Source organism: Patagioenas fasciata, chromosome 5 (genome assembly GCF_037038585.1).
Source record: "Patagioenas fasciata isolate bPatFas1 chromosome 5, bPatFas1.hap1, whole genome shotgun sequence".
NCBI lineage: Eukaryota > Metazoa > Chordata > Aves > Columbiformes > Columbidae > Patagioenas > Patagioenas fasciata.
The window spans coordinates 4,541,130-4,556,437 of record NC_092524.1 but is presented as its reverse complement, the minus strand read 5'-3'; the positions used below and the strand labels follow the sequence as shown (position 1 = coordinate 4,556,437).

The window sequence follows — 15,308 nt, the reverse complement described above, 5'->3', positions numbered from 1 at the left end:
TTGACAGGGAGATGTCAGTGGTCAAAATCTTCCTGTTTTTTCCCTTCCCAAGCAAGAATCACCTTTAGCATTTGGCTAATTACAACCAAAGCTTCAATTCAGCATCAGTACTCACTAGCTTGAAGAGCCTTGATCTGCGCAGGCAGATTACCAGATACAAGATGAAATTCAGTCCTGCAGCACTAAATATCAACCCCATCCCATGAGGATGTAATACAAAAGCTCTGTTTATTGCAATCTCATGTCTCTATTAAACAGAGAACTCCTCTCACATGGTGTGAAAAGGTTCATATATTCCACAAGCTCTCCACTGCTGCGTTTTCATTTCCTCCATCGCCTTTCACCCTCTTCAAAAGCTCCTTCTCCCACAGAGATAACTCGTGCCACACAGCTGTGCGAGCTGCACAGACAGGCTGGTGACAGAGGCACCTGCAGACGTGCCCGAAGCCCCATGCCGAGGTGATGCTACACCAGCACCACGAGGGCCAGCGTGTCCCACGCCAGGTGCTGGAACAGCCCTTGGCACGGTATTGACCTCACCTCAGTCTGTACAACTCGAGACCGAAACGACGACAGAGACCCAGGTACACACATGATGCTCTGCAGTAAAAATATCAACATGCTTCTCAAGCACCTGCCATGCAATCCCCAGGCGCAGCTGCAGGATCAATAGAGCCTGCTGTAGCCGATATGAAAATTACCATCTTTCGACATGAATCACCTAGTCAGCAATGCATTAATAAGCTCATTTCTGCAGCAGCTCTTTGGAGGGAGCCTTAGGGAGAAGGGTTCTCCCCAGTGATAAAATGAATTTTGCAGATAATTCTGACCCTGACAGCAATCACATTCATCCCAGAGTGAAGGTTCCCTGGATGACTGGCATCGCTCTCTTCCTCCTTTCAGCTGCATTTACTTTGGTTTCCTAATCTGATTATAATGTTATTCTTTAGCCCTAAAACAGATCTTGGGTTTGGGCCACACAAAGAAACCTGAAGGGCCAACATGTGTTTCTCAAAGGAAGTAATTCACGAGATTCCCTTGAAAGCAAACAGACAAAACTGTCTTCAGTCTGTTCTGCATTTGCTGCCGCCGCTGCTGTGCTAAAACCACTCCATCTCGTCTGAACTCCAAATGCTTGGTCGTCACGGGTAAGTTGCAATGAGTAAGAGATACCAGTTGTAAGGGGCGAGACTTCAATTCCCTTGATTATGCCATAGAGCACTCCATTCCCCGGCAAGGCCACAAGCACAGCAGGGCTACTTATGGAATAATCACTGCAAGTAAGGATGTGGAACAAAAGCACAAATAAGAAAAATGGCAGGAACCGGCCACAGTGACTTAGGAATATCATATCCCTCATTCCTCTTCTGCTACACTGAAGAATTATGATCCAAAATTGGCAGGAAAATATGGTTCAAAATGTGCTCTAACACTATTCATTTACAGAAGGACACAACAATTAATTAACTATCATTAAAGTAAGAATTTTTTTGGAACAGCAAAGATAATACTCAGAACAGTACTCAGTGCTTTTTGTTACACACATTATCATGGCTCCAACAAACATACCAAAATGCTAATTCTTTTTTAACGCTCTTATTTCCCTGCAGATCTCTGTTTACATTAAGGAAAATAGCTCTATCTCTTTACATGCTAAACCAGTGAAACAAATCGCTCTGAAAAAGAAAGGGAGGTCCTGCTTAGCATGTAAATGTATGGCAAGAGATATGTATTTTTCATAAACTGGCAAAAGTCCAAGTTTTTGCAATAAGTAACATAAACAAAATAAGATTTCTGAAACTCTCAAGCAGGATTTAAAAAATACAACCAATTATATTTCTGCCCTGAAGAAAGTTAGCAAAATATTCAAGCGTGCATAAAGCAAAGTAAGACACTTGTCGGCTTTCATTATGATCAATAAAAACTGTCAGCTCATTAGCATATCATTAGCTACCCTGCTGTTTCCAAAGTGTTAACGCGTGGAAATATTAATTTATAAACATATAATGTCCCAGAGTTCTGAGGCTCTGACTGCCTGCATAAAATAAGAATTTAAGATGGGCGAATCCAACATAACTTCTTTTTTTCCTATGTAGCTATAAACATATGTTTACCATCTGTGGAATTATGGGAAGCAGCTGAGGTAAAAAAACAACAGCTGTAGGATGAAATAATACTATCAATTTCACTTTGCAGTGACAGCTCAGCTGCTGGAGGATGAAATGTGCTGTAGGTTCAAAACAACTCTCGGACAGCCATTTAAGTTAAGAGTTGCTTTTTACCTCTGTTTCACTATGAAAATTGTAAGTTGCTGCAACAATCTTACCGTAAATAATTTTAGCATTAAATAATTGTCTTAGGTTGTCGGAATCTCAAGATTTTGAGAAGAGGTCCTCAGAAAAACAGCAACTTGTGAAATTGTCTTAGGAACCAACAGCTTCAAAGGGAAACTGAGTGGGTGGTAAATCACCTTGGCAACAAATCCACGCCAATATCGAGGACAGGCAGACTGGCCGATCACTGCGCTATAGACTCTTTCACTGGTAAACACTTGCACCCTGGCTTGTTACCCAAAACTGGGAAAAACATCCCAAACTTTTCTGTAGCTTTTTTACAAAGTAAAACATTTAATTGTCAGGTGGAGGTGGTGATTTTCATTTGTCAGTGGATTTTGTTTGTTGGTTGGTTCAGCAATTCAACCTTGACTAGAAAAGCATATAGCTTCACCAGAGGGGAAAAAACTGCAAGCAAACACACAGGAGCATGCTTTTCAAGTTGTAAGTCACTTCTCTGTCCTTTGCAATTTTGGAAATACATTGGCATTCATTGAATCTGGAATATATTGCCATTACTCAAATCCTCTTTCTCCTCTGAAAAGTTCCTCGTGTCCATACTGTTGTTCTCAATAATGATGTCTTGGGGAGCCTGATAAATGGAAAAAGGCTTTACAGGTAGGAGCAGCCCGAGCCCTGCCAGCCATTCAAGCTGAGCTCTTTGGAAGAAATAGAAGCTCCAAAGGACCAAAAAGTTGATTAACAAAATTCGGTCACCCACTATTTAATCTCTGTTGAGAAACACACTGACACACTTAGTTTAGAAAAATAGAAAGGTACTCCAGGAACAGAAAAATCCACTGTTTAGCAGCAAGGCAAAAGCAGTGTGTGCCATATCTAGTATTTGCCACAGCTGGAAGGATCAAAGGTCAGGAGACCACCTCTGCTCCAGAAGTCAATGCTGACAGGCAAACAAGGAAGAGTCACCCAAGGTAAACAGCAGATGAGTGAGGGTATTTTGCACGTGAAATCAAGGAGGAAACCACCTTTGAGAGCTATTAAGACCATCACTGTCCAGCCAGGAGACCACAGCAAAGCTGTTTTTTCATGAAGGTTTAAAGATGAAAGCCAGGAATAGATTCTGACACTGCTTACACGGCCTCACTCTGTCCCCAGGAGTGGCAAGGCAAGAGCACAGCAGGTAGGTGAGACCTAAAGTAAGGAAACCAAATAAAACCCCCAAATACTGGGCACTGCAGTCAGTAACTACGAGAAGAGAGCCTTTTCTCTAAATGCTGGACCTGCCTCAAATCCCAAGTCCACAGTTTCTACTAAAACTCATAAAAATCAGATTTCAGGAGTGTAAGGCAACTAATCGGAAATATCTTGTTGATTATTTATTAATATCCTTCTTCATGTGCCGTTTCACATCCGCTTACCTTAAAGAAACCATGTTTCCTGTTTCTCTGTCCGAGCCATAAATTGCTTTCAGGTGTCAAATTGGTTTCTGGGGGATCAATGATGCGTTCATAAATCCTGCAGAGGGAATACATTGCCATTACTCGAATGCTCTTTTTCTTCTGAGAAGTTCCTAATCAAAATCAGCCAACGATAAGAGATGGAAAGTAGAACCAAATCCATTAAACATCATATTTATCATTGATAGTTATAAAGGTACATCACAACTTTGAAATAAAACTTATTAAAAAGGTGAAAAGCTACTAAAATCCCTAACATATAAAGACTGGATAAAGCTGAAACTCCCCTTGTGCAACCGTGCAGCACTAGGCTAAAGAAACACAAAGCCAGAACCCATCATAGCAGGAAAAACAATAAAATGGAACCATCCTATCCTAAGGGTGGCCTTCAAATTCAACTACCCATTCTGGAGAAAAAAATGCAGTCACACACAAGATTCAACCAGAGAAACAACACTTTGGGAATTTTGAACAGATGCCACAAAGAAACTTTATCTCACCCTTACTCCCATGGACTTTTTGTTGCTACATTTGTGTTATTCATTCCTGCACCTGGATCTTTTGTTTTATCCATCTCTCCCATTTGCTGCTGTTATTGACTTAATTTGGCCTGGGTGCTCACATGTGCTGCCACTAAGAGGAAATGGCTTCAAGTTGTACAAGGGGAGGTTCGGATTGGATATTAGGAAAAAATTCTTCACAGAAAGGGTTGTGGGGCATTGGAAGAGGCTGCCCAGGGCAGTGGTGGAGTCACCATCCCTGGAGGGGTTTAAAAAGTGTTTAGATGAGGTTCTTAGGGACATGGTTTAGTGCTAGAGTTGGGTTATGGTTGGACTCAATGATCCTGAGGGTCTCTTCCAGCTGAAATGATGCTATGATTCTACTTTACATGCAGCTTGCCTATGTCACCAGCAGGTCTGGCACAGAATAGAACATCTTTGTATTAATATATGTTTGGTATCTAGCACAATATTTTCTTGATTATTCTTCAAGTAACTAGAAAGAACAGCAATAAGAAATAACGAGATAACATGAGGTTTATAGGCAAACTGCTGTACTGCTGTGATGGTGTGCTCCCCTCAGCCCCCAACCTGGCCTTTTCTGGTAACTCTGATCAAGTGACAACCACCAGTGGCACTCATGATGGGTGCATCTGGTCTTGATATTAACAGTTGCATCCAGCTCAAGGCAGATTCAGGGGAGAAAAATAACAAAACAGCCAAGGGCTAATTTCTGGTAATGCACCCACCTGGCCACAGTGCTGGTCTGTGCTCAACTCAAGCCAGACTTGCAAAAACTGGCATCTGTGGCTGGTATGCAAATATGACTATGAGTCAATCATTTCACTCCATGAACAGCAGACAGTCCAGAGGCCGTTGAGCTCTCCTGTACAGCAGCAGCTGCACGATGGGACGTTCCCTTGAGCAAGGACGTGTCTCGGGGTTACACCTTGTGACTGAGACAACCCTTATCACATCAGATACTCGCTGAGTGAATCTGGACTAAGCGCACTGGAACTTTTCAATCTTAGCTAAGTGATATAAAGGAGGCAAACTTACTATTTCCTTAAAAAGAAACAACAACAAAAATCTTGAACCTGAGAACAAAATAGTGACATGAAAATTCCAACTCAAGAATGTGAGTACAGGAGTCAGAAGATTTCTTCTAATGCTCATAATTTTATTGTTCAAGTTCCTTATAATTATCATCAGGCTAATTCATCACATTTCATCAACATGATACATTCAAAGCTCTAGGAAATTCTGCCTCCACTAGTTAATTACTTCTTACTATCTATAAAATTATCACGCTGAGCTGTTTTACCTGTTCAAAAAGCAAAACAAGATTATATTCTTTTAAACCATGTTTTGAGAATTACAGGAATTTTGCATGCACCGTCTCTATCAATATTTGGAAGTGCAAGTAGACCTCTTCTGCCATGCCTCACACAAAATTGAAGATCTACTCAGACGCAAAACTGCTGTAAAATGTGGAACAAGGAGCAAGGAATTAGCCTGTTCCCTGAGTACGCCAATGACTAAATTGCACTATCATGTTAGGAACTTCTCTTTGGATATATAATACATCTTTGTTCATGACTTATGTTAATAAAGTTCTCACCAGAAAATTTCTAATCTCATGAAAAGACTAGTCAATATTCCATAAAGAACTCCGTTTCTGCTAACAGAGAAAATCCCAGTGCTGACCAGGTTCAACAACGCTGCTTATTGAAGAATATTTGATTTGTATTCATCTGGCCTAGCTAAAGTTTATGAAGGAACTCTACAATACCTATCTGCAATTACATATTAAAGAAAAAAAAAAACCCAAAACCTAACTGACTTTATTATATGCCAGTTCAAGAATAGCAAGTAAGGAAGTCAAATCAGAGACAGGCTCAAGTGGTTCATCTTGTCTTTTCTGATGATTTAACAAAACCTTACAACCTGTGTGGAAAAGGCTGTAGTGACCTTGCTTCCAGAGTCTCTTCAGAAAGCATCGTTCAAAAGACACATGCTCAGGATTCCCTATATTCCTCTACTCTTCTATTCTAATTCAATTTCTGAAGCAGGTATTTACCTTAAATTAATGGATTAACTAAAGGTTGGTTTGTGCCTTATCCCATATATGTCTAAGAGACTGGCTGGTTTTCTTCTCTATAGAATTGTCCATGGAGTAACAGGCTTAGGATTGAAGGCATGAGATGTAGGTTAGCCCTTACTTCCTATGTAAAAAGATGTTTGGGTTGATACTGTTTGGTTTGTGCATCAGCAAAAATGCCCCAGCAAGCATACACGCATCTCATTGCTGCCCCTATAATCACCGCTACAGTCTTGAGAAATTAAAAGGCCAAAAAGCACATATAAATTCATAATAGTAAAAAAAAAAAAAAGGAAGCACAAGAAACACGGTTCACTACATACTACCTCTACAACTGATTTTTTTTTTTTTTTTAAGCAACAAAAAATAAGAGCCCTGCAACTCCTGACAAAAAGGGAGAGTGATGCAAAAACATCCAAGGGACTTTTCCAAGGGGCTGGAAGCTGTTACATAAAGGTGAAACAGCTACACAAAGAAAAACCAGAGCTACACGGAGGCAGCTTTTGAGTTAACATGACAGTATTACTAACTCTCCATCAGTGGATTTAATAAAGATGAAAGCAAACATTTTCAAGTATCAGTGAAGAGAGCATGGCCAGCTACACACGTTGGCAGCTGAAAGCCAGCAGAGCTGACCGATGTGCAGCGGAGTAACACTGGCATAATGCTGGAGTAATGCTGGGAACTGGGCACATCTTCTGGCCACCAAGTTCACGTTTTAAGTCATGAGAACATCATTCCCATAGTAGGTTTTTGAGAAGAGAGACTTCATGGGTATTGAAGATACCCTGTCCATACAGAATTATTAAGGTGGCTCTTGGCTAAACAATCAGGAATAGGGTTTCAACCAGACATAAGGTTACCCACGTATGTACACCACTTACAAATCTATCAAGTATCACTGACTGTTCAGGTGATTTTTCAGGGGTTTTCTACACTTCGACAAACCCATAAAGCATGAACATTTTGTAACGTATCTCAAAGAGTAATGAGAACAGTTACTACTTAAAAGTAGTATTCTCTTACACCTATTGCTTGTGAAGTGGGAAAAACCCTTGTTCCACTCCCTTTCCTGTATCGGTTTTCTTTCGGAAGAAAAGAGGTGTTTTTCAGGCTGAAAAACTACTGTTGCTGAATACATACAAAAGGATCCTTCTTCTTTTGTACAGCTGCACTAAGCTTCCACATCATTCTCATTCCCTTGCTTGATTTTCTGGGCTCGGCTGTCTCACCTTCTATGGCTTTATCTACACCTGACCAATACTTGGTATTTGGCATATGAATAGCTGAATTATGTCTGCTACACTTCCAGTTTATGAAGTGCTGGTCTAGAGCTCCTTGGAGATCCATTTCCAATACATTCGGCTTTGATAACCACACAGAGAAATGCACAATACACTTCACACGAACAGGAATGCTTAGAAAGAGGACTCCAGGGAACTGTGGTCTCTACAATCACCGCAGACTGAACAGTCTCTCCAGCACGAGGAGACCCAGGTCTCCAGGTTAATGGAAGCTCTATTCCATACTTCAGACTTTCAGATTTATGATTACTGCATTCACTTGCCAGGAGAAAGCTTGATTCACCCCTACTTTATGCTGACATATTTCAAAGAAGCTAAACCATACACCTGGAGTAATATAACCATGAACCAATCCTTCTTGAAATGTTCATGCTCAGAATACCTTCACTAACCACCGATTCATTTAGCTAAACATAGTAAGAAAAACACCTGTTAACTGACAAAGACCCATGATGTCATTGTGTTCTGTACCAACATCTCTACACTTTGATTTATGAAGTATTCTTACGCAATCCTCAGAAACACCTTTTTCATATATGCTTTCCAAACAGGCGTCTACGATATATAGAAAACAGAAAAATCTATTAAATAATCAGTAGATTCCTGAAAGGAACCATATGTAAAATATTTGTATGCAAATATACACACACATCTTTCTCTGCATAGAGGGACAGCCTCTAGAACTCAGGTTCTGTTGGACATGAAGTTAGTTTCCTTCCATGCTCCCAGTCTATTTTTATCATCTTTATAATGCTCAGGTAAAATAGGGAAATACCCTCATTTTACATATATGCAAACTGAAACAAAGACTAACCGATTAACCGAGATCACAAAGAGAGTCAGAGAGGGACACTGCCCAAGATCTAAGTCCTTAGACCGGGCACAACTCGGGCTTAACCGACTCACACGCTTGGCCACGTTCCCTCTGGAAAAACGTGACATGGAATTGTCTCTTGCAGGGAAGAAAATTTCTTACACACAACTTTAACAAGCAAAAGTTGACAGAGAGTATTTCCACTTTTGTGGAGATGCAGCTCTACTTCATACATACAATATTTGCCATGCCAGAAGCATTTTGGAAATAGCTGAAATATTTAGCAGAACATGAAAATAAACTTTGTGTCTGTTCGCGTTAGAACACATCAGCCAACGTGGACTGATCAGGAGAAGCAACTGCCTTAGAATTCTGAACAATAAAATAGACTTCATCTCTAACGAAGTAGCACACCAAATCAAAACATTTCCAAATTCTTTCCATCTAAACTATGAGTAGGTTGCTAAAAGAGGAATATGCCTTCTCAAATTTGCAGGAACCAGAGAGATTAATTTTATCAGTAGTACAATTAAAAAACAAATAGCTGCAATCTAAATATTCTTGTGGCTGGGGCATGGCAGGAACCTCATTTCTCAGTCCCTGGTCTCTATCAACCCAATAAGAGGGTTTTTTGTTCCTGCTATACTTCTTACTCAGTTGAAGGTAAAAATTTCCATGTAGCGCTCAGGTGTTGAATTCATCACACCTAATTTTAGATGTCTCACAAGTTTACACCTCCAGTGGAGCTGGTCCTCTAGATTCACTTACTTAATGAAGAGACCTAAGTGTTTCTAGAGTGTGATTCATCTTCCAGCAAATGAATCACTCTCCGAAGGCCGCTCCAGTGACTGCACAGGAGCCCTTGCTGACAGCAGGGTGAATCATCAAAACAGATTTTTGCAATTCAAAACCTGATCCTCAAAACTGACATTCTCCGGCAACCATTCATTACCCTGTATACATCCATCTGGATCCTCAGATTCTTTAAATAAACCGAAGGGTATGGAGAAGTCACACAAAATAACGCACTGTTCACAGCGGAGTCTTTGAAATAACGCACTCCACTTTTGTCGTGGAAACTCAGGGGAGAGAGAGAGGTTCTCCCATGTTTTGTCTTTCTCCCAACCTAATTTGCAGAGTCATTGACCATCTTGGCCATCGTTACCATCTCCAGCTGAGGCTGCAAAAGCTCAGTGCATCTGAAACAGCACTGAAATCAAATGTCAGGTCTAAAACAGCTCACCAGATAAAAATACCCAGCTGCTTCAAAAAGTTTGTCCAACACTTTCTGAATCCCAACTGCCTAAAGAAACAGGTTATTTTATCAGCTTCTAGCTTTAAGATACAGTATTGGCATTTGTCTTCATGGCTGTTCTTCTGAAGGGATTAAGAACCAATTCTGGAAAGAAACACTAGGATGGCTTTACATATTTCTCTTTCAACCTATTTTCTATATACTTCCCAATGAAAATATGTCAATACCAACATGATTGGATTTTCTTGATAGTGTTTACAGATAGGATGCATTATTTGACATGCATTCAGTTCTGGAGCAACTTTAACTGAATTATTCATACAGTTTCCAGTGCTCTTTTTCAGAAAAATAATCTTCTTGAGGGAAATTTTGATTTTTCGTTCTATCTGTCATAGTATAGGAGTTCACAATCACTTAACAGAGGAAACCTATTTAGATTAAAATCTCAGGTTTTGAGGGAAGCCTTTTGTTATTAAATTTTGAATATACAATAGTAACTGCCAACTATTTAATCAAAAGTTACTGTTCAGCTCTGGGAGGAAAAGAAAAATAGGTGAGTCCAGTAATATCACGTTAGGCAAAAGACTCAAGAGTGCATGCTCAGTTTTTAAGTTCTCTTCAAACTCTGTCACGCAAACGATTTCATTGATTTTTCTGTATAATCACAGAGATAAAGTTAATGTACTCTTCAGTTTAATTATTCCAACTACAAATCTAAACTAAAAGAAAAAAAAATTGATCTAACTAAAACTCTATAAGCAATCCCTTTTTTCATTCAAGAAAAATGCAAATCAACTTTCAAGACCCTCTAACAGGAGGAAATTACACAAACGCAAGTAAAGATGGTTAGAAAAGCACGTGTCACTGTCAGATTTGGGGCTTTATTCTCCATATATAAATTGAATAAGGACAAAATCACAGAGGCGTTATCTGCCTGCGCAAGGCTTTCTTTACAAAACAAATCTGGCTTTTCAGTTTCCTACAAAGTTATCAATGAATTGTAGGAGTATTTCTCGGGCGTTAAACTAAAACAAATCATTGTTATTGATTCAAAGCAAAGGATTGGACCCAGTAGATGATATGACATTGGCCAGATGAAGGGCAGAAATCCGTCTTTCTCAGAGTACTATACTTGCATGGTATCCTTCATCTGGAGATCCTGAGGTGAATTCAAACACCTTTACAAACAAGGTTAATATTATTAACTTTACTTTCCATTTTGACCTGGTAAATTTGAGCTGAACAGCTTGTGGCTCATGTTCCTGGCATTGCCTATGAAACTTGCACATAATTTACATGTAGCAGAAACACAAGAGGAATGGACTTGTTTTTTCTGGTGAAGATGCCAACTTTTACCACATTCGGCCTGCTCAGCTCCAACAGTGGTCAAGGTGGTATCTGGGCCAAAATAATGTCTCTTCTGAAGTGCTGAGGGATATGTCATCTACATACACAGACTTTTCTTATAAAAATCAACATCTTGTAAATTAATGTGAACGTAGGTACCTGTCTTTAAACATCTCAATACCTCACATAGCTCAAATACCACTTTTCAAATAAATATCTGGCTCACCAAAGGTATTTTGGCATCTTTTTACCAGTTGTGAGCAACCATCACCATCCCAGGTACCAGAGCATAAAAGCACAGTAAGGTTTGGGGTTTTTTTATGATGCACACAAGTACCCACTACAGACAAGGAGACAAATCCACTTATAAATGAAGACAACGTTAAAACTCACAAAGGGTGTCTTTTAGTGACCCTAACATCAGCAAGCTTTGAATCGGGTTCTAAACCAGAATATTGAATAAAGCGAACTGTTAACAAGGAAGCTAAAAGCACAGCACGCTCATTTGTTACCATCCCAAACATCACACCAAAAGCCCATCTCAGATGAACCAAATGTTCAGAGCACAGATGCCAAATATCAGTAAACCAAGACTGAGCAAGCAAAAACAGATTCTAGAAAAAAGAGGAAGAAAATAATTCAATGCGTTCTTCCAAGATATAAAAAAGAACAAAAGCTCCGCTCTCACAAATTAAACAAGAAGCCCTTAGAATAAGATGGATATGAGATAAAAAAAAATACATTAAAGTATCTATGACACAAGTAGTAAGCAATTAAGCCTATCTTAAATCAGAAAGCAAGTGGGTAAAAAAGTGCATCGTAATAATGGCACAAAGTAGCACTGGTAACTCAGGTCTTGCAGCAAAATTAACCCCAAAATAAAATTCTACCAGAACAAAGGGGTAAAACCGCTGTTACGTGGCTTGTGTCATCTTCATTTTGTCATGGGAGGGAGGAAATCTAAGATTAATCTTGGTATTTGCCACAAGATGTTTGTTGAGTGAGAGCTAGCAGTGCTGAAACTTTGCTTCTTTTATAAAACATCTACCTGCGTTACACAGGGACATGCCGATCCCCGGCCCAAGATTCGTAGCACAAGGGTCTTCACAACTGGCAATGTCAGCAGAACCTGAAGCACAGTACACTGACAGCTTAGAAACAGCCCTTTTTCACAAAAATATATGCAGCCTTCCTCTTGTCTGTCTCATGCTACTTTCAATCCCAAATTCGCTTTACCCAGTACAGTAACACAGGTGCAACTGCAAGAAGAATCAGGCTTTTGATTTCAATGCCTTTCTGCACCGCTACAAAAAATAGATCTAAAAGGAAGCCAGCCATGAGCATCCTTTCTACTAAACAGCTTCTCCCCCACCTCCAAAAAATCATCTGCTGAGTTGTTAATTGCCTTACAGTGTATCTTGTCACAGGATCATCTCATCAAGGGGTTCATATCATCACTAAATGATTCGTGTATCATCACAAAATAACCTCATCCATATTCCAGAGCCAATTTCCTTTCGTGACGGAAGGAAGCTGCAGGCTGAGGACCATGGGCTTTGCTTGTTAACACCCTGCCTGTGCTGCCCCGCTCCCAGCAGAGCCCTCCCGGTCGCGCTGTCTCGTTAGTCGCTGTCTTTGCAACCCCACGACTCATTCCATGTTCCTCAGTCAGTTCTTGCCACAGGTTCAGCCGATAACCCACGTCTCTGTTTTCCCATGGTACTTTTCAACTGCCCGTTTTGAAATATAACGTTGCACTCTCTCCATAATAACTAATTGGCCATGACTGAGGAGGTGTATGAAGCATACAGTAAACATAGAACAAGCCATTATATTGGTTCTAAAATTAAGTTTTGATGGAAACTGCCAAGCAGACAGACAGAAAAGCTCTCTCCAGGGACAGCACTCAGGTTTGGAGCTCATTTCTCACAACATCTGACACGCTCGGGAGGTGAAAGCACAGCTCAGCTGGAGTCAATGATTTTCACTGCAGACTTCACTGGGGCCAGGATTTCACCCCGGGGATGCTGCACAGCACATCTTGCAGTTGAGTTTAAGGTAACTGGCTGGTGTGACATGGAAAGATTCAATAGGGCTGAGGAAGCCCGAGTTGCAGTAGCTGACAGAGTGCTAGTTACTTGCTTTTGCTTTTGACATGCTGAAGGGAACGCCACTAAAATTGCACCTCAATTAGGTCATGCAGCTTTTGCTGATTATTACTGACCAGTCTCAGATATGAAAACAACTTACAGGACTGCAAATTGCACGTTACCTTACTCCTATGAGGAGGATCAAACTATCATGGAGTTCTTCAACTCTCAGAAATATCTCACTGTCCGAAGCGTGAGACTGGACTGCCTCTGCCGTTCTCTCAGTCAGCACATTTGCAAAGCAGCTCCCAGCCACAGCACAGAACCACAAATTCAGTCGTCCCCACACTCAGTACTGAGCCCACTTGACCCCCTCACACACTGCAACCATAACGGAGGTCTGGACAAGTGGCTCCGCATGACATGTGAAGTGAGAGGGGACACTACACAACTGCTGCAGCAAGATCTGTGCCACCATCTAAGAGCCCAGAGCCATGACAGCCACACTCCCAGCATTCCCCAGCCTTGACACCTTCCACCTCTCAGCACCCACACCCAAGGAACCAACACGACTGCTCCTGTACTCTCTGCTGTTGAGTGTCTGTCACCCAGTGCTGCACTGATGAGGACTGTCGGGTTTTGAGTAGTAATAAATGCAGACAAGTAGCGTCCACCTCCCTGCAATCAACTTGATTGTGACAAGATTTGATTTCTAAAAATAATTACCTTTTGGGAACTATTACTGTTCTAAATTGTCAAAGAGACTACCCAAGTGCTAGACCACTTGATAAAACTCCGGGCTGGTTTCACAGGCTTGAGCAGTCTCGGTCCTGTTTGCTCAGTTGCCCTCTCACACCCCACAGCACCCAGGAGGTTTCAGGTCGTTTGGGAAGACTCTGTACTATTTGCTCTACAGAGACTCAGATCTCAAGTCAGCTTCTGAACGGCTCAGAGGGGCTCTCATCTGCTCTTTGGCAAAGGGCCAATGCTTTATAATAGTAGTTAGCTAAAATTATACCACCATTTTTCAGTTCAGCTCCTGTATTACCCTATGTGACTTCCAGTTCTAAACTCCAGAGTTTAGCTAACCACTTCAAACAGAACAGTTCATTTATGTTTTGGGCTCAGTTAATCTGCCTGGCTGGAGCAAGATAATTTTTGTTATAATCCGAGAGGAAAAAAATCTCAAAACATTTGCTCTACCTAGTTGATTCTCAAATTACCATGATCGCCCCTCTGTCCATATGACCCCCCTCAGCACTCCAACAAATGAAAAGAAAATAGAACTAAATAACAGGAGATTTCCCCTGAAAAAATTCCATAGAAATAGATGTCCAGATACATTTCAATCTATGCAGGCTAAATTTTCAGAGACTGCTCTATTAAGTAAATCACTCCACTTTAAGGGTTTATTGCTTTGACATTTAAAGGGAAAAAAAACCCACACTAAATGTATACTGGACCAATGCAAAAATATTTTTAAATTAGATAATACACCTACTCACACACTTTAGGAAATGACTAAATCATTTCAGGCTTGCTGGTCTTGATTTAAGATTATTTCCTCTGCCATTATCTATCCTTTCCCTCCAACACATCCACAGCGTACAAATACGATGAAGGCGAGATGCCAATGGTAAAGCATAACACATTAGCCCTGCTCTGTTGAAGTCATCAACTTGTCTATCAACATTTGCAATCCAACAGCATGCACTGCAAGTTCCCCATTAAAAATTAGGGAAAAAAAAAAAAAAGAAAGAACACTGTTAAGTCTGTATTCAGCATAGTTGGGCTTTGCAGCTTCCAAACTCTGGCTCCATGGGTCCCTAAAACTCAGGAGAGTGCCACAAGCTCCCATTGAAGACTTTTAAGCAAAAAAACAGAAGCTGACTTCTGCTCTTCAGTAACCGACATCAGCAGGACCTGGATCAGTTCCTAAAAGAAACCCAAGCAGATGCCGATTCCACTCTGCAGCACAGTGCCCCAGGCACCTGCACCGACTCGAAGTGGCTGCTGCCTTCTAGGGGTGCTCACAGCCAGGCATGGGTACAGATTTGTTTTCTACAGTATTTTTTCAGCTTTTTCATAAATGCTTATGGCCTTCTCCCAGTTCTATCAATGTAGTATACAGGAAAAGTTCAACTGA

The 15,308-nt window shown here is 40.7% G+C and overlaps 1 protein-coding gene across 7 annotated transcripts in view; it reads right to left on the bottom strand.

The window, feature by feature from the left end:
- The window catches only part of NELL1 (neural EGFL like 1), a 271,852-nt gene that overhangs the window by 212,249 nt on the left and 44,295 nt on the right, over positions 1–15,308 (bottom strand). For all 7 annotated transcript variants that reach the window (XM_071808817.1, XM_065839269.2, XM_065839270.2 and 4 more), the window contains exon 5: positions 3,713–3,809. In XM_071808817.1, the coding sequence (XP_071664918.1) occupies positions 3,713–3,809 (97 nt within the window). The remainder of the gene's footprint in view (positions 1–3,712; positions 3,810–15,308) is intronic.